Raw genomic sequence first — 22,252 nt, 5'->3', positions numbered from 1 at the left:
GTAAGCACAATGCTTTCCACAAGGAAAATGCTAAAAAATGTGATGAACATGAGATGTCTTTATTTGAATAGACCCAAAAGCAGAAATGGAGTCAAGACTCAGAGCATGAATAAATTCATTATTTGGCCAAAAAGAAAGATTATCCTCCAAGAAATTAATGAATTCATTACAGGTCTGAATACCTGGTCTTAAACTGTCTGGAGGATCCTCTGGAATTATGCAGAACTCAGTAGAATACTGGAACAATGGACAATTGTGAACTGATTACTGCCATCCATTGTGTGAAAACGTGCTCACCATGGGAGTCCATCAGCCCTATCAAAATGTCTTCTCCATGCACACAGAAGACTGGCCCTCAGGACTCTGGCGAACATCTCCAGGCAGCAAATCAGAAAAAACTGAAGACACAAGTCCCCGATGTAGGATCCTGGCTGCGTGAGGCGAGTTCTCCAACACAGCAGCACTGAAAGCAGGTGGGCTGAAGGAGCGTGGCACTGATGAAAGTTTTCTAAGATTCATAGCGCTAATTAACATCGCATCCTACATTGTTTATAAAACATATTCCTGTTAAAATTTATTTTATTGGTACATTTAAGGTATAAAGTATAATAACATTCGTCATTGAAAATTTTCACCTTTACTTAATCCATCTTGGTTCTTATTTTTTCCCCATTCCTCTGACTTCCCTTTAACTCCTCCCTCCCTATGTAAAAATACATTGCTTTCATTTTCTCATACTTTTTTCTCTCTTTGAGTTTATTGGTACATTTTAGGTATACAGTACAGTTACATTCATCATTGGGGTCTTGTACCTTTACATGACAGGTCTTGGTTCTCATTTTTTTTTCCCTTGTCCCTGCCCTCCCTTCACCCCCTGCTCCCTTCCCTAGTTACAGATACTTTATTTCCATTTTTTCATTTTCTCATGTTTTTCCCATTATTACCTTTCCCCTACTCTACCCACTTCCCCTACACCTTTAGCCCTTTTCTTCTTATTTCACATTGTCAACTATATCATTAGGATCTTATGTAAAAGTATAGTTTTTCAGACCAGGGAAATTATTTGTTATTTATACATGTGTGAATCTTTTATTTCACTTTGGAGTATATCCTTAATATGTATCAATTTTCCTATGAATGACTCTAATTTCACATTCTTTATGGCTGAGTAGTATTCCATTTTATAGAAAAACCACATCTTCTTTATCCAGTCTCCTCACTGAGAGAGAAATTAGGGAAACAATTCCTTTCGCAATAGCATCCAAAAAAATCAAGTATCTAGGAATCAATCTAACAAAAGAAGCAAAAGAAGACCTGAAAACTACAGCACTCTGAGAAAAGATCAAATAGGATATAAGAAAATGGAAAGATATCCCCTGATCCTGGGTAGGAAGAATCAACTAGTAAAAATGGCCATATGACCAAAACTGCTATACAGATTCGATGCAATGCCAATTGAAATTCCAACACCATATTTCACAGAACTAGAAAAAAAAATAATCCAAAAATTAATTTGGAACCAGAAGAGCGCTAGAATAGCAAAAGCCATCCTAGGCAACAGACATATGGCAGTGGGTATCACAATCCCAATTTGAAACTATACTACAAAGCCACTGTGATAAAAACTTTATGAACAAATCCTCAGTAGCATGGAACTAGCAGAAAAAAATCAACAACTGGGATCTCATCTTATTAAAAACTTCTGCACTGCAAAAGAAACCATCAACAGAGCTAAAAGACAACCTACAATGTGGAAAAAAAATTTACCAGCTGCTCCTCAGACAAAGGACTATTATCTAGAATATATAAAGAACTCAAAAAATCAGCCTCCCCAAATATAAAGACCCAATTCAAAAATGGGCATCTGAAATGAGCAGACATTTCTCATTTTCTCATATTAATTGCATTTCCTTCTTTCCTTTCCCCTTCCCCTCCCACTTACCCTCACCCTTTACACCTTTTCTTCTTATTTCACATTATCTAGTATACCCTTTAGTCCTTATTTACACTTTCAGTTTCTCACACTAGAGAAACTATTTGGTATCTACACATGTGTGTCCTATTTATGTCACTTAAGAATATCGCCTCAGTGAGCACACACTGAGCTATTCTTTATCATTTACATATATTTTGTTCTCTTAATCAACAGAATGTCTTTGGCATCCTATATTCCTTCCACTTTTGTCATAGCTGCAACATCTCCCTCTTGACTTCTTTGTGGAAATATGTTCAATTCTCTCTTATAAAAACTTTCTCTTATGAAATTTTTCTGATTTTGCTACTGACACATGCTTGAATGATTAAATTAAGGTAATAAATAAAGTTATTGGATGTCTGCTCTTCATGTTTTACTGTTTTTCAGACAATAAATTTAATCCACTATCTCCTCAATGGTAGGCAGTTTTTTCATAGCAGGCAGATTGAGGTACATAATTATGATGTCAATCACTATAGCAACGTAAAATGTTAAGAATAATCAGGAATAATTATTAATAATAATCCTAAGATTGACTAAGGGCAAAGCCTGACTTTCAGTGCAGTCTCTTGAACTTATTTCCAGTTAATTGTTGACACAGATATCTGGACAAAATAGTATTTAAAATCTCACAGTTTAACTGTGCTCATGACAGTATGTGTGGGTCCCCAACATTTCATTTCCGTATTGTCTCTTTCACTCCTCTTCTACTAGAGTGTAAATCCATGAAGCTCACATTGCTCCTGCATGACTTGGACTTTACTTCATCCCCCTTTGCACAGTGGAGTGACTTGCCCTTTTATGCATTTCCTATCAATACATAACAAATTGCCAATACTCAAATGCTTAAAATGAAAAAATTTCCCCCACAATTCTTCAACCACAAATATGACACAAAGGCTTCAGTATGGCTGTTTTCTCCATGTTGGTTTCTGCTTATTTCTAGCAATACTTTTATTCCTTGTCTGAAGCTGCATCCCTCCAATCTCTGCTTTACTTACTTTCCCCTGTCTCTGTGCCTTTATAATTTTTCCTCCTCGTCTGATATCTGTCCCAAGTGTCTTTCTTTCTTTTCCTCTCTCTCCTTCTCCCTTTCAAAACAAGGACACCAGTTTAGCAGCCCATTTTACTTACATAAACTAATTGTTTCTTCAATTACCCGACTTCCCAAGAATGGAACATTTCCACTAAGAATCACTAGGCATTAAGATTAAATATATCTTTGCATGACATAATTCCACCTACAACAATGACTGATTTATAGGGCTACTAGAATGCACTTTATCTTTGGACCCTCTTTGCCATTCAGTTTGCTTTCACAAGTCTGTCTCTATGAAATTATCATTAGATATATCTTACAAATTTTAATACCAACCTTCACATTTCTATATCCCTCTTGAAAATTTTTTAGTTTCTTGTCTCTGTTGTATGGTAGATAAATTAGATGGGTGTATCTTCTAAATGGCTTATGCTTTTACAAATTTTATGCCTGCCTTTAATCTATCCATTATTTTTAAAAATGATATTTTATTTCAAAAGATTTCAACTATTAATTCATAGAATAGGGTTTACTGTGCTTTTTCTTTCTCCTTTCCTCCTTCTCAAACTCTTATATATTGCACTTTTTTTTCATTCAATGGTATCTTGTATATCTTGCATGCATTTTTATCATCTTACTTTTATATTTTAAAAACATGACCAGGCTATTTCAAAAGAACTGTCTTCAAGCTCAGAAATTCTTTTATTTGATCTAGTTTGCTGTTGAAGCTTTCATTTGTATCTTTATTTATAGAATAACTTCTTGTATCACAAGATTTCTATTAGTAATTATTATCTCTATTGCTGTTGAATTACTCAATCATGATTTTTTTCATTTTATTGATTTACATTCTCTTATAGCTCTTATAGCTTTTTATTATATTGTTTTAGCTTTTTACCTTTAAAATCATTGTTTTGAATTTATTTTCAGAAATTTCCTTTTTTTGTGGAAACTATGTCACTGAATATTTGTTATATTCGATTGCAGTTTTCTTCTTTTGTCATACTTCTTGTGTCCTTATGCAGACATTTGTACATCTGAGAGACCAGATGCTTCTACCACTTTTATAGGTTATCTTTCACAGTGAAATGTTTCTCCTGGATATATGTACTATGGAATTGGTTGTATGAACTACATTGCTTCTGCATCCAAATGGGCACAGTAGTACAGTGTTTAGGTAGCTACTTCAGCTATAATAAACATCAACAATGCCTGTGAGTGTCTCAATGACCAGGCTGCAGAGGTTTGGAGACTTCTTCTGCCACTTGGAATACAGACTTCTGAGATGTGATTAACTGACTGGACATCTGACAGCTCTGGAATTGACAACTTCAACTTCACTTCTAAGGACCTGTAAATTTGCATGGATTGTGTGAGATAAAGCCACTGTAGCTAATCTGAGGGAGGTGTGGCTGTTACAACAGTAGAAACAGGACGTTAGTCTCTATCCAAGGCTATGTGATAATGAAATTTTTAAGCTTGAAGGAATAACATGCATTTTTATCAGTCAATGTTTCATCAAGTATATCTATAAATTAATTTGACTGCAATATTTTCGTAGTCTCAACTGTACTAATTTCTCCTCTGATCTTTACATTTTCCTCCTTCAGAGAGCTTTGATATAGACTTCCTTTTCATCTTTTGGAAGTTTGGGTTCAACATTAGGTTATTTATTTGAGCTTTCTCTGCTTTTCTGATACTGGAATTCATCTCTATAAATTTCCCTCATACAATTGTTTTCATGGCTCCCTATGAATTCCTGTAAGAATAATGTTTTGCTGGAAATATTAACTGTTCAAACTAATTTCTTGTTTAATTTCATCTGTGACCCACCCATTGTTCGGTAGGGTGTTATTTAATTTCCATATGTTTATAGATTTTGAGAAATAGGAAATCTTCAAAGGGTAAGCAGAACAAAGGAGAGATGAGAGGGAAAGTAAGGAATGGAGAAGAAAATAATGGAAACAAGGCTTTTTAATAGGGAGGGGAAGGAGGCTGAAGGGAGGGGAATTAATAGGAAAAAAAGAAGAAAGATATATCATGTGCAGGTATAAATTCCCTATGATAAAAGTTATCATCACGTTTATTTAAAAATAACAAAAATTTTAAAAGGGACTATAATGGATTTTGCTCTGGGATAATCAAATGAATGTGTGGTTGCATGTATAAAATATTGATCATATTGAGCCTTGATTGACTTTTCAATCTATACTGACTCCAATATTTTCTCATCCACTTCCCTAATTTATTCTCCTTAGCTCTTAAATGCACACTAATATTTTCAGCATCCTAGTTTTACACTGGGAGCCACTAGCTTTTCCACTCCTCAGTGCAATATCATGGTGACAATGGAACTGAGCATCTCTGACTGAAACTACTGGATCTGGAACAGAGTTTGCAGTGGAGAGTGTCTTCTGTAGTCACTGCCACGTGAATAAATGGAAAAGACACATGAGGACTCTTATAAAGATCAAGTTAAACATAGAATCTACAAATAATTACCTTTGGTACATGCTGTAGTATATTAGGAGCATATTAGAAGTATATTAAAATCGTACTACATATAGTGTGATTAATAGGTGCCAACAATCATTTATAGTTTTTAATTTTTTATTCATTTATAGTAAAAATGTGTAGGTATGTACTATTAATGTTGTTATTTTCCCCACAAAGTAACAGAGAAAAGTTCTATGTCTCACCCAGGCAGGAAAGATTAAAATACTTAGTCCAACCTTTTGAGTTTAGAGCATGAGCTTTTACTTATTATAATAAAGACGCCCTCAGAAGAGAAATACCTAAAAAAGAAGGAAGAGCTCCGTTCAAGAAAATATTTGATTTTACTGAAAACATTTTCATTTCTAAAAGCAAAACTGACAGAATATGACTCCTGGATTCTCTGCAGAGAAACAGCAGAGGGCAAGAAGAGTGGTTCAGATTCTTCAACATATGAATTGTTTACCTGAATCACAATTCTTAATGAATTAGATAATTTTTATTGAGTGAGTTTAATTGTAAAAATATTTTCATTTTTTCATTCTGGAAGCTTTACTCCTCTCCTACCCTGAGCTCTTTCAAGTAACAGGGAAGAAAACTTCCAAAGGACGTACTCACAGATGCAGTCTAAACTTCAGTAATTTAAAGTTTCATTATGAAAATAACAGCATACAAATGCAATCTCTTCTGGGCCTTTGGACTAAGATCAGGCACATTCAAATGCATGTGCATGGGTTATTTCTCAATAAGTATGATTGCACTGCAGAAAAGGAAGTGTTATATACTTTCATTTTCATATCACACAGGAGGGTAGGAGAAAAACACCATGGCTGGTGAGTTTTTTATTTTTTGACTGATAAAAGGACAGTTCTTAAGGAATAAATAACTTTGAAATGGCGTAGCTTTATCTGGGAATGTGTAGGTGAGTAGAATTGAGAAGAGAAGAAGGAGAAGAAAAGGGCTCAGAAGATTCTGACTGAAGTCAGGAAGTAAAGTTGTGTGTTAGATTGGGACTGGGGTTTTACTAGAAACAGCTATTATTTCGCAATCTTAACTGTTAAGTGTCTAAAGTCTGACAGAGGATAATAATAATAATCAGAAAAAAAAAGAGTACCAAAAATTGTTCTCACAAAGATAGTGAGTGTTTACTGTTTTATTTTATTATACATAAGTAAATAAACATGAGATGTGACAGAGTAATTACTGCTTTTTATGTACTAATAGAATCCTCGGTAACTCAGTCTTCAGGGCACTGTATCCCCAGTTAATGTTGAAGGGACACATGTGGCATAATAATAGAATAAGAGTGTACTGAATTCTACAGAGATGAATTACCAATCTACTCTAAAAGAAGCCATTTCCTGTTGATGCTCTGACAGGAAAATAAAGCTGTTTTCTTGACTTGAGAAATTCTTGTGCTCCAAACAGACGTGATCTTGAAGGGAAAAAGGAAGCAGTTTGTTCGTTCAGTTGGCATAGGCACAATAAATGGTTTGCTGGATGAATTACTTGAGAAAAGAGTGCTGAACAAGGAAGAAGTGGAGATTGTAAGATCTGGCAATGCAATAGTGATGGATAAGGCCCGAACTTTGGTGGATGGCCTCATTGGAAAAGGACCCAAGGCCTGCCAAATTTGTATCAGTTACATCTGTGAAGAAGATTGCCACCTTGCTGGGACACTGGGGCTCTCCTCAGGTAAGGCTCAATGACTCAGGCTAGAGTTCATATAATGAGCGAACTGTCTATGTGAACAGTATCTTGTTTCTTTATTGCTGTTGTTAGTGTGCAGATAAAGTCCTTACCTCTGTCTTCAGGGCTCCATTTCTGTGTCAGCAACATTTTTGCTCATTCCTTCTCTTTCATCCCATGAGTATGGTCTCAATAGCCTTCTTTTCATTTGTTTCCTGCCCTGCCTATATGGCCACATTTTTCTTGAAGCTCGTGAAAACAGTATTTCAGTATCAAACAATATACTTTAATCCTCAAGGCAAAAACAGTTTATTGGGTTCATGAATGTTAAGTTCCAAACTCAATATGGAGTTATGTACTGGTTTGATATGAAGACACAAGGCTTATAATCTAATAATTTTTGTAAATTTTCTCCAAAATTTGACTTTCTAGGAAAAAACAATACAGTTGAATGATGGTTTAGGGCATTCAGAGAATAAGCTGAATATTTATAGTAAAGTGAAGATTCTAAGTAGTCTCATTCTTTCGGTTGTGTCAGTGATTTTTCTTTTCTATTTCAAGATTGTTCATCAACACAATGAACTACCAGGAAGTGAATTCTTTTATACCTCCCAAAGGCTCTCCAATTATATATCTTGAAAGCCAGAAGCCTTTTAGGAGTTGGTAGAAGCCTTTGCTGGCCTGGATTGAAATTGGAGATGTTTTGCTGTGTTCATCACCATACAATGGATGTCTAATTTTGATTCTTAGAGGTATTTGCACAGCCTACTGTGACCATTTTAACAGCTGACTTTCTAGTAATTAGAGGGTGTTTCCTCATTCACGTTTGTGCCCAGGCCTTGGGTGTAATACTTAGAGATAATATATGAATGTACTGTAATAGATGAGGTCATCTAGAACAAAGTCCATAGCAGTACATATTGCTATACTAAGGCCTCCTCAAGTAAATATTCTTGATGATGATTTTTGAATCCAGCAGTCAGAATTCAAGAGACAGAACAACTGTAGACTTACTTCTTAGACTTAAAGTTTTATAGGACATCATATGGCTCTCTTCCACTTGGAGCAAAAGAATAATCTATATTTTTCTGTAGAAAACTTATATTCAGTAAACATTATGAAAAAAATTTTGAAGCAGTCTTCATTTGTTAGTTCCTCAATGCTTTTGGATATATATTTTCAGGTGAGTGTTATAGTGAATTATTTATAAGCTAAAAATAAAATTCAATTCAATTTTTCTTGCTGAATTTGATAATACTATAGATTATAGTAGAAATATTGACAAGAGATCTTATTTACTTTAGACAACTAAGTAATTTAAGTGTGATTTCCAAGGTTTTCTCCTCCTTAGAGAAACCATGATATTAACAGCAAACTACATTTACCTGGACAATTCCAGAGAGTGCAGTTTGGAGTTCTTGTTCCACATACTGTGTAAATAAGCAAAACATGTGCTACCTAGCTAAATGGATTAATTAATTAAATTATTTATTTATTTATTTATTTTTGCACTGGGCTCAAACTCCAGACCTTGCACTTGTGAGGAAGGCAGAAGAAACACTGAGCTAAATGCCTGGCCCTGATTCATAGTGAAGATCAATTTATGCTTTCGTGCTGGATCTACCGGTTTTATATTCTAACTTGTTTAGGAGCAGACAATTAAGTATAGAAAAATTGTCAGAAAACATAGTTCTTACAGTGATATCTACATGTTTCCCATAACACAAATATATATATATATGTATATATATGTATATATATGTATATATATATACATATATATACATATATATATATATTATTCCACCAACTTTATTAAATGGCCTATGTATGACTCAGAAGTCTCTGTGCACAATGGGAATGTCACTACTTAAGAGTTGGTACTATATGAATGATGAATATATATGAAATGCTTTTTACAACTTTATGAGGAAACTTTATTGTCTTTTCACAAAAATCTGTGATTTGTGGGTTGCAGAAGACATTGTAAATGGGGTGTAGAGGTGCATGTCCACAGTACAAACACTCTGGGAGGCAGAGGGAGAAGGATAGGTAGTAGTAGGTAGTTTGACAATTTAACGATTTGACAAAACCATGTCTCAAAAATAAAAAAGTAAATTAAAAAGTTCTGTTGTTCTAAATACTGTTGTTGCAAGTGATGTTCAAAGTAAGATTTGTGTTACTGTTTGTTTCTTTTTGTAAGAATCTTTTTTGGTTTGTGTCTTACACTCTGGGCAACTACTATGAAGACAACCATATATAGAATAATAACTATTCTACTCTCTTGTTATTTGATTGTGAAATTTTCTTTTTTCAAAAATCAAAAAATTGAAGGTCATGGGTTCAATCCCCAGGACCACAAAAAAAGGAAAAAAAAAGTTTTAAAAGCAGATTAAAATACCCTATAAGTGAAAGAATTTATTTGACTCATCCTTCCTTGGATATAGCTATTACTCTTGTAATATCATCAACTTAGTCTTAGAACTTAGTTTCTTCTTCTCTGATTTCAGCAGAAGGTCATGTTAATTTTTCTGCTGTGGTAAATCTCAGCAACACTAGTTTTCTGAGTACAGAGGCCATGTTGTCATAGCTCCCGCCACCTCCCCAAGTCCCAGATCAGCTCTTAGACAGCTTTGCTTTGCACACACCTATTATTCATTACCATAACAACCATTTTCATGTCCACATATCACATGCAGATTTATTTCTATTGCTAATGATGTCTCAATCCCCCTTGCATTAGGGAGTGATTTACAGAGACACTATTTTGTTCTAAGTAAGTGTCTAGTCATGAAGGTGTGAAGGCTTTTGTTTCACAGCACTGAGTGTGGGTTCAGCTGCATCTCATCTTGAAATTAATTATTAATCCAACATGCCTGTGGATGGAATTGTCAGTGGGGAGTATCCAAGCCATTGGGCAAAGTTCACTTGAGATCATAAGTAACTTATTGTTCTATCTCTCTATAGGTCAACAAACTGACAATAACTCTCACGAAGTATTTTCTTCTTCCTCAGGTAATTGTGTTTTCAAAGAATATTCTTTGAAACCTTATCTACCTAGCCATTAACTTAACAGGATGAGGGCACCCAGGGAGAGTGAACCATGAGTAGTAATTCTCATTGATTGATATTATGCCTTTTTTCTCTTCTGGATTTACTCTGCTTTACCAGAAGCTGTCTTTGCAGTGTCACAATCCACACTTACGCTAAAAAAAACTCTGAGACTATGTTTAAAATCCTAATTTTTCTCTTGAGGGCCAGATTTTACTATTTAAGTGCCTACTAAATGTATTCATTTAGAACTCCCTAAGACATCTTTATCTAAATGTTCCCAGAGCTTAATTTGCCATTCTTCCCTCATCCTACTTCTTTTCCAGTTTCCACTGCCTTGAGTAATGGTGTTACTTCACCATTTATTTAAACCTGAGTTCCAGAATTTATAGTTGGTTCTTCTTTTATTTTTAACTTTTAAATTTCAGGGAGTGGCTAAGTTTTCCTGATTCCTCTCTCAAATCTGCACTCATCTATTCTTTTCTACTCCTACTGCTGTATTTCAGAGGCCCTATTCCTACAGGTTATGTTAAACCTCCATCCACATTTCTCACTACATTTTGCTTTTATTTTTCAAATAAACTTTTTCTTTACCACAGGACATTTTTCATAATAAAATTAAACCTTTCTAATTAATTCATAACCATGGTCTCCTGTAACCTTTGTTGGTTCATAGTTTGCTGTACTATATAATTGTTAAAAGATTGCTTCACTAAATATAATTTATCAGAATTACTATTTTAGGACACTCAAAAATATTTTATATAGTCTAGATCGTGTTCTATGTAGACTGTTAACCATGTCTAATAATGAACAAGACACACAATGCTCCTGCTTTGACTGAATTTGCATGAACAGTTAAATCACAAGTGAACAGATATGGAAACATCTACTACCAAATTAAAGTTACCCCAAATTTATAAATGAAAATGATAGTTTACACATCTGTATCATTTAAAATGATCTGGAATCCAATAGAAAATTCAAATATCTATACTGGTTTATATATCTAATCTCAGCACTCTGGGACACTGAGTCAGGAGGATAGCAAATTTGAGCCCAGCCTGGCTTCTTTGAGAGAACCTGTTACAAAATAAAACATAAGAGGACTGGAGATTTAGCTCAGTGGTTCTGCTGCCTGCTTCACAAGCACAAGGTCCTGAGTTAGATCCTCACTACCAAAAAAACAAATAAACACCAAAAATAAATAAATAGATAAATAAATCATAAGAAAGGTCTGAGGTTGTATCTCAGTGCACAAGTCCTGGGTTCAACCCCTAGTACTATCCAAAATTAAAACTATCAAACATTTAGAAATATACTATACACATCTGTTTCAATTAAGGTAATGCAGGATGCAATATCAAATTCAAATATTTATAGAGGTTCCTATATGATAAAAGCATTACATATTATGAATGAGAATTTTAGAATGGTCTTTCATAATCAGCTTGTACTCTCTTCCATTTTTTAACCCAAATATTAATATTTCTATTTCATCATTCTGATTCCCGCACCATACAATGACAAAAGAACTATGAGTGACACTATAAAAAACACAGAAGCCAAATTGTGGAAGATTTCTCTAGGCTCAGTCTAGATGTGTCTCACCAAACACGTTCTTGCATTCTATTGGTTAAAACCAGTCCATTGGCCACACTTGTGTTCTGGAGTAATTGTTCTTAGACACTAGCTGTGTTCCAAGAGGAGAATGTCTTCTGGAATCTGACTGTAGACACTGAAAGTATGCGGTCTCTGCCACAAAAATTTAAGAGTGACTTCTCATTTCAAAAACTACGAAAGGTAGATCAGGGAATGCCTATGTCCCAGGTGACGAGGAACATCTCAAATATGTCTGTGTTCTACCCTGGAAAAGATGATCTCAGCTTTATTGAAGGGGCCTTTATCCACTAGGCTTCTTGCTAGCTAATTTTACTTTTGTGGGAGACTAGCCTCTTTCCTAACAGGTAACCATTATTTTTTTCCTATTAAATTTTTCACCAACAATTGTGGATTAACTTAATCCATATGTGACCCTTTGCTCTTAAAATATAGGTGCTCATATTTGAAAGAAATTTAGAAACCAAGAGAAAAACCACTTTAGTAAACCTTTTATTGGTGATTTTACCATGCATGTTTTCTTAGGATGGGGTACTCATTATATATTTAAATACCTTATCCTATTACTAGAAAAATAGCTCTCATATAATTTAAATATTTCTACTTATTTTGCTATTGTTTTCTAGAGTTCATTATTAGAAACAGAACATTTCCTTCCAACTAATGATTACTTCTATTGTTCTCCTCAATACATCCATTCTAATTAGCTCTTATTTTTTCCAGTTAAAATTCTTAATGATGCCTTCTTTTACCTGGCTGTGTATACAACAGGTTATTTTTTTACATTCCTCTTTAAAATTGATTATTTTTTAAAAAATTTTAACAGTTTAGTTTCTAAAAGGTCCTCCAAATAGCTTGATAAGTTATTTCTATTTAAAAATACATAACGATTAATCATTGCTTTGTTGGATGGCACTGTAGTTGCTATCAAATAAAAGCCTTTGGGATTTTCTCTTATTTACTTTGGAAACTTTTCCTTACACATTTGTGCAATCAATGTTTAGTGAAATGATTCCATCTAGTATGCACCTAGATCATACCATTTATCATTCTTCTATAGTGGTTCTATTTTGTATATTCAATATTGCCCCTCCTCCTTATATGAGTACATTTTAGAAAATGATCCTGAAGAACAGAACAGAGTAAGTTTTAAAAAAAAAACACCCTAATATCTACTATCATGCATCTTTGTTTTGTTTTGTTTTTGGTACCTGGGATTGAACTCACGTCCTTGTGCTTACAAGGCAGGTGGCAGAACCGCTGAGCTAAATCTCCGGCCTGTCATGCTTCTTAAATTAATAAACAGAAAAACATGTATCTTTCACAATCCATTTAAATAGATTTAAGATGTCCCTCTAACAATGTCATATTTCATCCTACAGTAGTCTAAATCTTTTGAAAGAAGTCTATATCTTAATTTTCTTCTAACATATTGTTTTGGAGTATTATGTATGGCCTAGAGGAGCTCCCTTTCTGTAAATGCTTACATAAGATATGTGTCAAAACGTGTATTCCAAAATGTAGATATATATCACTGTATTAAAACACTGGACATCTGGCTGGAATTGTGTTCCATTAGCAATGAATCTGTCCTACAGTATTAGCAATAAACCAGGGTTGTTCCCCTAAGACTTCATTTTCTTTTCTGTGGCTTCCCATAGTTGATTTTGTCAAGAACACAAAGGGTAGCTCTCAGAAATGTGATTATTCATAATCTTTCTTATCTTATCTCTTGTAGCTTCTCAGGAAGTACAGTTCAACCAAGCTGTGTTCACATCCCCAGGACCAGGAGGAGGGCTCCAGCTTTGCCCTCTGGAGACAGCCAAAAGAATATTGAAAGACAAGTCAGCGGAGGTGCTGTGATCAGAGCGCCATGATGGAGCAGGCCGAAAGATATACAGTACTTGAGTCTGTTGAGAAGTACAGTGGTTCTTACATAGAGCCAAATCCATTGAGATATCCTAAAGAATCATCAGGCTGCTCCCCTTAAAATATCCCTACTTTCTAGAATCCCAGGCTTATATAGAGAATTATAATTCCCTGAGTAAACAATAATAGTAAATAATAAAAACAATGCCACTGAGTAGTATTGGATGCTTACTATGAGTCAGATATTACTCTAATTCTGCATATTAATGACTTTAACCATAAAAACTATGCATTTTAAAGATCAGGGGGTTGATAAATACTTTGTCCAGAGTCAGTAAATCAGAAAGTGAAGGTGTAATTTTTATTTTCTGTAATTCTGGCTTCAAAGCCTGTGTATTGTAAATATATGTATAATTTTTCAAAAATACAGGCAGATGTTTAGCTGTGATCTTGGCATTTGCAAACTCCATTCCCACCCCTGGATTAAGCCTCAGTTCCCTTCCCTACTATTAATCTATCATTCATAGGATTTGGTTTCTTAGCAAGGTTAAAGAAGAAACTATTTCAAGCACACACAATCAATGTTGAGTTAAAGAAAGAAAGACTTTTATCCAATCTTTCTTACAGATTTATCCAATAATGGATAAATTGAACCGCACACGTCTTGCCCTCATTATCTGCAACACAGAATTTGAAAGTCTTTCAAGAAGGAACGGAGCTGAAGTTGACATCAGAGACATGAAAATGCTGCTAGAAGGTCTGGGATATCAAGTGATTGTGAGAGAAAATCTCACTGCTTTGGTAATTCTTTTGAACTATAGAGATGATGATTATGTGCAATATACTCATAAATAATTTTAGAAAGCATACTAGAAGACTTAATATCTTGATAGTTCATATTAAAATTTTCCCTTGGAAAGTGCTTGATGTTAAAATGTCCTCTTCAAATTCAGGAGTCTTTTAGCAAGAGTCTGGTGAAACTTGTAATCAGGAAGTCTTTTGTTAGCGCAGTAAAGTCACCTTCTCTCTACTAGAAATTTCAGGATGACTTCCTATAACATTTGCTTTCATTACTTTTCACAGATTTGAGATTTTAAACTTTCTTCCTACTTCCTTGATTTTCATGGGTGAAATGACTCAGGGAATTCCTTGTCTCTTTACTGGACTCTCAGGGTGCCATAATCACAGAGTCCAAAATTGGTGGTGTGATTTTTTTTCAGGAAATGGCTGAAGAGGTGAAGGCATTTGCTGCTCAGCCAGAGCACAAGACTTCTGACAGCACTTTCCTTGTGATTATGTCTCATGGTAATCCGGATGGCATCTGTGGAAAGAAACACTCTGCAGAAATCTCAGATATATTGAAAGTTGACACCGTCTTTGCAATATTGAACACTAAGAACTGTCCAAGTTTGGGGGACAAGCCCAAAGTGATCATCATCCAAGCCTGCCGTGGTGGTGAGTGCTGTTGTCCATTAGAACACAAAACTTTCAATTAATGACTATTATTTGTACACATACAATGTTTTTCCAATATCTCTGTGTGTGTTTGTTCTAAATATCATGAAGCATCTATTTTTGCTATTCAATGAGTTGCGGCTTCTGTGAATTGTGTTTACGGTTAGTAAGTATTACTAAAGAGATACAACTTTTAATCTTGAAATTTTGATGTTTAGAAGTCATTTGTTTGAGGGTTAGGAAAAGTAAGAACTGTTGATAAGATGGTTCCTGAAATGTATGTGTATATATATAAAAGAATAACAGTGTATACGATGTGAGATATGCTTGAAATGTATTTAAGTTATAAATAAATTAATAATTATACTGTAGTTCAGTAGAGGTTTAGAGGAGCAAAGTTGGTAGTAAAAGAAAAAAATTTCTTTCCAGAGAGCGAAGGAGTGGTGTGGCTAAAGGATTCAACAGGAGATGCTGGAAACCAGATATTATTCAATTCAGAAGATTTTGAGAATGATGCCATTAAGAAAGTCCATGTAGAGAAGGATTTTATTGCTTTCTACTCTACAACACCAGGTAATGAATTTCTATGCAGAACAGTTTTGTAGGGTTACTAATAGAGAAAGTCACAGCATTTTGCTAAAGTATATATATCTGTGTTTAATTTTAGATGAAACATTTGAAGACCAGCTCAAAGTTTTCTTATAGTAACACATCCGGTTTTCCTTATTCACAAAGGCACAGTGTACATATATTTTCACTGAATAATCAGTAAAATTTTATTCTGTTGTACAATATTATTTTCTTTGAACTGTAAAGGATAGCAGGGAATTAAATGAAAAACTATGTTTGCTGAAGTAAATTATACTCTGACATCATAGAAGAAAATATTCACAATGTTGTTGCCAAGACATTATGCATTTATAGAATACTGTGTTGGAGGTAAAGAGGGACAAAAAGGCAAACAAAGCACACTGAGATCTTAAAGTGAGTTCTAACTAGAGTTATGTAGTGTATAATAGAAGGTACATCTGAATGATTCTAAATGTAAGCTATGGAGTAAGAGTATTGCAATTATATCCTGAAATTTCTATTTAGGACTTTGTACACTAGTTCTAGTCATTTAACCTCACAGGGCTTTCTTTCAGTTACTCACTAATATATGATATTAATATAATATCTGGTTCTGAGCATTAAATAAAATGATGCATGTGAAATAATGAGCATGGTAAAGAGTAAAGCAAACATTAAATGACTACTGTTATCAAACATTAAAGATATTTTGTATTTTATAACAACTCAAGATACTTTATTTATTAAGGTTTTTAATAAAAGACATTTGAATTATTTCATCAACTGAACTTTTCAATTTGCTGGAGTTCACTTTCTCTTAGTCACCTTGAACCCTATGGCATTCTGCTTCTGTTCAAATAGTTTACAGATTATTTTTTATAATTAGATTCATCCCCCTAGAAATAGCCTGGCTCTGCGTTATGTTCACCATGTCCTGATGTAGAGCACAGTACATTTTCCAATAATCAAAAATAATGATACTATACATATTTTCCCAGCTTACTTAGCAGCCTTAATATAAGAGATAATTATTCTTTTAAATTATTTGATCCTGGTCTTCTATAATACATTCACCTCTGGCTACATAGTAGTCTGTACGCCCCTAACTTCTCAACAGCTGTCCTGCTTTCTGTCTACTTTACTCTTATGCATCCTTCCCAATGACTCTTAGAAATTCCAGTTCAGCTATCTTCAATTCCACAGTCCCTGTGTAAATTCCAATGATGTCATAGTGTTTCCCTGAAGAAAATTGATCATCAGCTCTGAATTACACAAAAGATCTGCAGAGATGCATGTCTCCATCCTTTCTCCTATATTCTTTCTTTAGCAGGCAGAAACCCAATAAGTCAGCTACATTTTAATAGGATTTTAATTATTAATGTTATTAATGTGTATTTCATTACCATCATTGTTGGCTAAAAGATTTGGTTAAATAATATTTCCATGAATATATACAGTTGTTGCTACTTCTTTTTCTCTATGCATTTCCTTGGATAATTTTTAAATGTTTCCAATACTACCATGTGTCTACTAAATTTGCTAAATAATACTGCTCTGCTTTAGTAATCATCTTCTCCAATATATCGTTATGTTTTCCAGTAGAATGTAATCTTTCCCTCTTAAAGTTTTTCTAGGTCTGTGCTTATATTATGTTGGTACCATTTTCATTCTTACTTAGCATTTTTCTATTATACAAACCTATATTTCTCAGGCACTTGTATTGTATTACATATGTCCTTCAAGTATCTCTATCCCACAGAAATTATTACCTCCAACTTTAGTATTTGAAGCCAGAACTTAATGTCATTTGCACTATCTCCTGCTTTTTCAACGACTCTGATCAATGTTATTTGTTACACCAACTGGCAGCTGATGAATTGATTTCTCATGGTCCCTTGCAATTTTTAAGAAATCTGTCTTTTCATGGTCGCTAACCACACTCTTATCTTCTATATGTGATATCATATCTTTACATTGATTCATTCTGCTATGTAAACTTTCAGTGGAGTCTTTAATCTCCTGGATATCTATTTGAATGAGCTTCATGGATTCTGCTTCTTTCCTATGCCATATTTTCCATCATGTTCCTGAGCTCCTCTATTTTTTTTTTTTTTTATGTTTTTGTTCTAGAGTCTCTAAGTATGTGGTCTCCATCACTGTAGCGATCTGGCAAATTATTTCTCCTTTAAAGTTTTCAAGAGCTTTATTCATCAATTTTGTTATTTCCCTTCTTAATAGTTCAGGGAGTCCAGGTCATTGGTTTTTGGGGTTATTCTACCTCATTGCCCCCTGGAATTGTCTTTGATGAGCTGAGTTTGTGTCTTGTTTAGGTGAATTCTCATTTCTATCTTTTTCTGTTGTTGTTTTGGTTTAATTCCTGGGTTGATCTTTGGGTTTTTATTCTGTAGTGACTCTTAGTCAGTCTTGGTTTTGGTATACAAAGAAGGAAAACTAACTAGAACAGTCTCATCACCTTGGCCAGAAAAACACAGTAAGCATCAACACAGCTTAGAAAATGTCAAATTGAGGTAATTATTAATCTATCACCTTAAACTACATAAACTAGTCTTGTGGATATATATCAAAATCAGGGACCAACTAGCAATATGTTTGTAGTAAATAAGCCTGTCAATATGGCAAGTTTACCCTCTGGGGAGAATACCTAGAATGAGTTGGGGGGGGTTGCGAGGAGGGAGAGTTCATAGTGAGGCTAGAGGACATAGGAAGATATACTGTTGGAGAGAGGAGGAAAAGAGAGAAGGGAGGAACAAATATAAGAACAGGACAAATGAACAGGAAGAGAAATTATTAACGTGCCTATAAAAACAAGAACAATTGAGAAAAAACAGAACAGGACAAAACAGGAACAGGAAAGGTGAGAAGTAAAGAAGAAGTAAAAGAAGGAGAAGGAGAAGAAGAAAATGTAGGAGGAGAAGAAGAAAAGAGAGATAAAAAGGAAAAGAGAAGGGAAAAAAGAGATGTCTCCATCAAGGCATGTCTTTGCTGTCCTTGGTGCACATTGTGAGCTGCAGCATGCAGACTAGAGTCAATTAATCTAGCCGACCAGCCTTAGTCCACTGTGGTTCAGGCTGTTCTCTGACTGCCAGGCCAGTAGTGAACTTCCTGATTTCTGTGGGTTTGAACTCTGCATGGTTCTGTTGCAAGTTCCAGCAGCCCTCCCCTCACAGAAAATCCATGTTCCAGTAGGGGAGCTGATCCCAACCACTCACCAATTGCTGAAGTCCGCTGTGTCTTTACTACCTTGGTTCTCTTCACTTTCCTGGTAGACTTCAGTTCTCAACACTAAGCCTTGGAGAGGCCCTCTCTTTGTTGATCACTACTCCACCATCTTTCAAGGTCAGGGGGGTGGTCTTTCTGCTTGCTGTTGATGTCTGGATATGGCCAGTTTGTGTGGGCAGCTGGCACCTGCTGATGAATGGAGGCCACAATTTAGATGAGTCATTAAATAGTAACCTTCAGATGCTTGATCAACCATTCTCCTCTATGCCATTCTGCCTTTTCCATCCTCTCTACCATATTTAATTTCTTTGAAATCATGGACTATGCCACCCTAATTCCAGAATTGTGTACAGCACTGTCTTCAGTATCAGTAGAATATACTCACTAACTTTTAATATATTCACTGAAAAATGGCAGGCAGCACATAGAAAACAGGATGTTCTCACTAACATGCATGAACTGGAGTGAAAGTACTGGAGCCACCTCTGTATCCAAGCAAACACTTACCATTAAGACATGGAATGTGGTTTATTTACAGATAATGTTTCTTGGCGGCATCCCAAATGGGGGTCTGTTTTTATTACAAAACTCATCAAATTTATGCAAGAATATGCGTGGTGCTGTGATCTCCAGGAAATTTTCCGAAAGGTGAATCTCTAAATGTTTTTTCTACTCTACTTCTCAGGATTTTGGCTATTCCTGCTGGAATCTTAGGGAGTAGTTCTGGACATGTTAACATCTTTTTTTTTTTTTCTTCTCACTGAGTTTATTGGTACATTTTAGGTATACAGTATAGTTACATTCAATCACTGGGATCTTGTACCTTTACATGACAGATCTTGCTTCTCATTTTTTGCCCTTGTCCCTGCCCTCCCTTCACCCCCTCCTTCCCTCCCCATTTACAAACACTTTATTTACATTTTTTCATTTTCTCCTATTTTTCCCTTATTCCCTTTCCCCTACCCTTCCCACTTTCCCTACACTTTTAGCCCTTTTCTTCCTATTCCCCATTGTCTATTATACCATTAGGATCTTATGTACTATTACAGTTTTTCACACCAGAGAAACTATTCAGTATTTACATGTGTGACTTATTTATTTCACTTAGGATTATATTCTCAATATGTATACATTTGGACATATTTATCTTCCAATAATGCTATTCTCTCCAGAGGAACCTTGATGGTCTTTGATGAGTCAGAAAACATGGATGTGTGATCCAATGTATTAAGAGAAGCCCCTAGGAAACAATCACTTTAACTCTATTCTCCCATGAGTAGACAAATGAATAAACTTTAATTTGCCAGTGTCCAACATAGCTAACATATTTTAAAAGGCTGCAGGGCCATTTATGCTTAGATATGCCTCTTACTATAGTTCTTAGAGATACAGGTACCTTTAATTGTAATTATTTATTTTTAACATAGTTATTATAGTTTTTTTCCAGATCAAATCAAGATTTTCCACTCAGATAAAAAGGTCTACAGGCTTTTTTTTTTCTTTTAGGTTCAATTTTCATTTGAAAATCCAGATCGTTTTGCACAGATGCCTACTACCAACAGAGTGACTTTGACAAGACATTTCTATCTCTTCCCAGGACATTAAAATACATAAGTTGTATTAATATCTGTGTGTAGGTTCGTATGTGTATGGTGAAGGGAAGACAGAATTGGGAGAAGAGTACTGCGATCCAATCATGGCCTGATAAAATGAAGGGAGAGTACTGAAAGAATATCTCTTTTTCTATTCAGCTCAGAGCACATTGCTTTTAAAGTTCTGCAGAAGTGAATGGCTATTCCTTAGGGAAAATACTATAAATCACAAGGTAGTTAGAAGATTTTGAAAGCCCACTTTAGGATGTGCTTCCCCTTAGGGGAACATTTAAACCTTTTCATGTGTATGTCCCATTGGGTAACAGACCTTACCACTTACATATCTTTTAGCACAACTTTTTCTTATGTTTGTGTTATCTCTTTTTCTGTAAGAAGACAGGAGTTCTATCTTTCTGTACTGGTGCTTAGAAACATGTCTCTTGGAAAAAGACATTTCTTTTAAAAATCTAATAAATCTGGAATAAAAATGAAATGAAGTCTTGAGTTTATTTTTGTTGTTGTTTGTTTGTTTTTACCTCACTGGTAATACAAGAGGTGCAACATAATGAAGTAATGCATGCCAAATCTTTTTACCTGATTTATAAAGTGGAACTAGCCAATAACACTATTGCTTAATTTTTAAGATACTATTTTCCGGGCTTTCTGCCTTAGGAATACAGATCCAAAAAAAAGTACACTCACAGAAGGAACCTGCGTTAAGGACTACAGGGAAGGCAAACAATTATGGCAGCAACAACACAGTGTTAACTGACTAATCCTGGAATCCACAGTTTACTATTGACAAACTTATGAATATAATTAGTTATGGATAACATTTTTAAATTTCTTAAAACATTTGAGGGAAGATAAGTAAATTTTGATTCAACAGTAGGCTTCAAGTAATTTGTAGGCTTATTGAGAAGATAAAAACAATCAACAAACATGAAACAATCACCAGACGGCACAGAATACCATGAATAAATACTAGAGTGTGATGTCCTTATATGAAGAAAAAATAAATTTGGGGCAAATTATCCACTCAGCTGGAAGAACTACAGTTTCACTTGGAAGAATAACCTTTTCCAGTCCTAAAATATTTTAAAGTGAAGATGATTTTTGACTTTTTGAAAACTTAAAAAGTTGAACATATCCCAGTCCCTTTCCCTCTGATACTATTTAAGAAATATCTGTGTGATCATTTCTTCTACTACCGATTGAAACTTCTTCTATGAAGAATTCTTGTCTAGGACCCCAAAAGGCAGATGCCCAAGGCAGAACTATTACCTGCAGTAATTATAGACCTTAAATTGATCTTAGGCAAATAAAGAAAATCACGTTGGAGGGTGGGGGAAAAGGGTTCCCTGGAACTATTGATAAACTATCTATAAAAGATTAAAATGAGGGCTAGGGATTTAGCTCAGTGGTTCTGCTGTCTGTCTTGCAAGTGCAAGGACCTGAGTTCAATCACTGGTACCAAAAAAAAAAAAAAAATTAAGATGACAGGGCTACAGGGAGTGGAAGATAACATTGATACAATTTAAGCAGAAGAGAAAAGTGACTTTTTACTAGGTGAAGTTTTACTAGGAAATGGAAAGCTGATTCATTCATACTTAGCTCATGTAGGGCTGGTACTTTTTAATATATAGAAATGAAAACACA

At 34.7% G+C, this 22,252-nt stretch overlaps 1 protein-coding gene across 7 annotated transcripts; it reads left to right on the top strand.

Annotated features, from left to right (window-relative positions):
- The first annotated feature begins 275 nt into the window (after positions 1-275).
- Positions 276-21,025, top strand: LOC104874822 (caspase recruitment domain-containing protein 17). 7 transcript variants are annotated; one of them, XM_019210348.1, is made up of 9 exons: positions 276-473; positions 6,936-7,202; positions 10,164-10,211; positions 13,606-13,721; positions 14,364-14,537; positions 14,957-15,191; positions 15,621-15,764; positions 19,540-19,649; positions 20,508-21,025. In XM_019210348.1, the coding sequence occupies exons 2-9, from the start codon at positions 7,079-7,081 to the stop codon at positions 20,604-20,606; spliced, it is 1,050 nt and encodes a 349-aa protein (XP_019065893.1). In that variant the 5' UTR covers positions 276-473; positions 6,936-7,078; the 3' UTR covers positions 20,607-21,025. The 7 variants fall into 7 exon arrangements, with proteins under 7 accessions (XP_019065893.1, XP_010640368.1, XP_010640369.1 ...); XM_010642066.3 differs by lacking the exon at positions 276-473 and adding an exon at positions 6,282-6,340 and having other exon boundaries at positions 20,508-21,024; XM_010642067.2 differs by lacking the exons at positions 276-473; positions 10,164-10,211 and adding an exon at positions 6,282-6,340.
- The last annotated feature ends 1,227 nt before the right edge of the window (positions 21,026-22,252 follow it).

This window comes from Fukomys damarensis, unplaced genomic scaffold (assembly GCF_012274545.1).
Source record: "Fukomys damarensis isolate Sample0158 unplaced genomic scaffold, DMR_v1.0_HiC HiC_scaffold_16, whole genome shotgun sequence".
NCBI classification, from domain to species: Eukaryota; Metazoa; Chordata; class Mammalia; order Rodentia; family Bathyergidae; genus Fukomys; species Fukomys damarensis.
This window is presented reverse-complemented; position numbering and strand designations above follow the sequence as displayed.

Excerpts from the sequence above, each read along its gene's own strand:
- LOC104874822 (XM_010642066.3), top strand. Across the intron at positions 7,203-10,163 it reads GACACTGGGGCTCTCCTCAG|GTCAACAAACTGACAATAAC; the intron begins GTAAGGCTCAAT and ends ATCTCTCTATAG. Across the intron at positions 15,192-15,620 it reads CATCCAAGCCTGCCGTGGTG|AGAGCGAAGGAGTGGTGTGG; the intron begins GTGAGTGCTGTT and ends ATTTCTTTCCAG.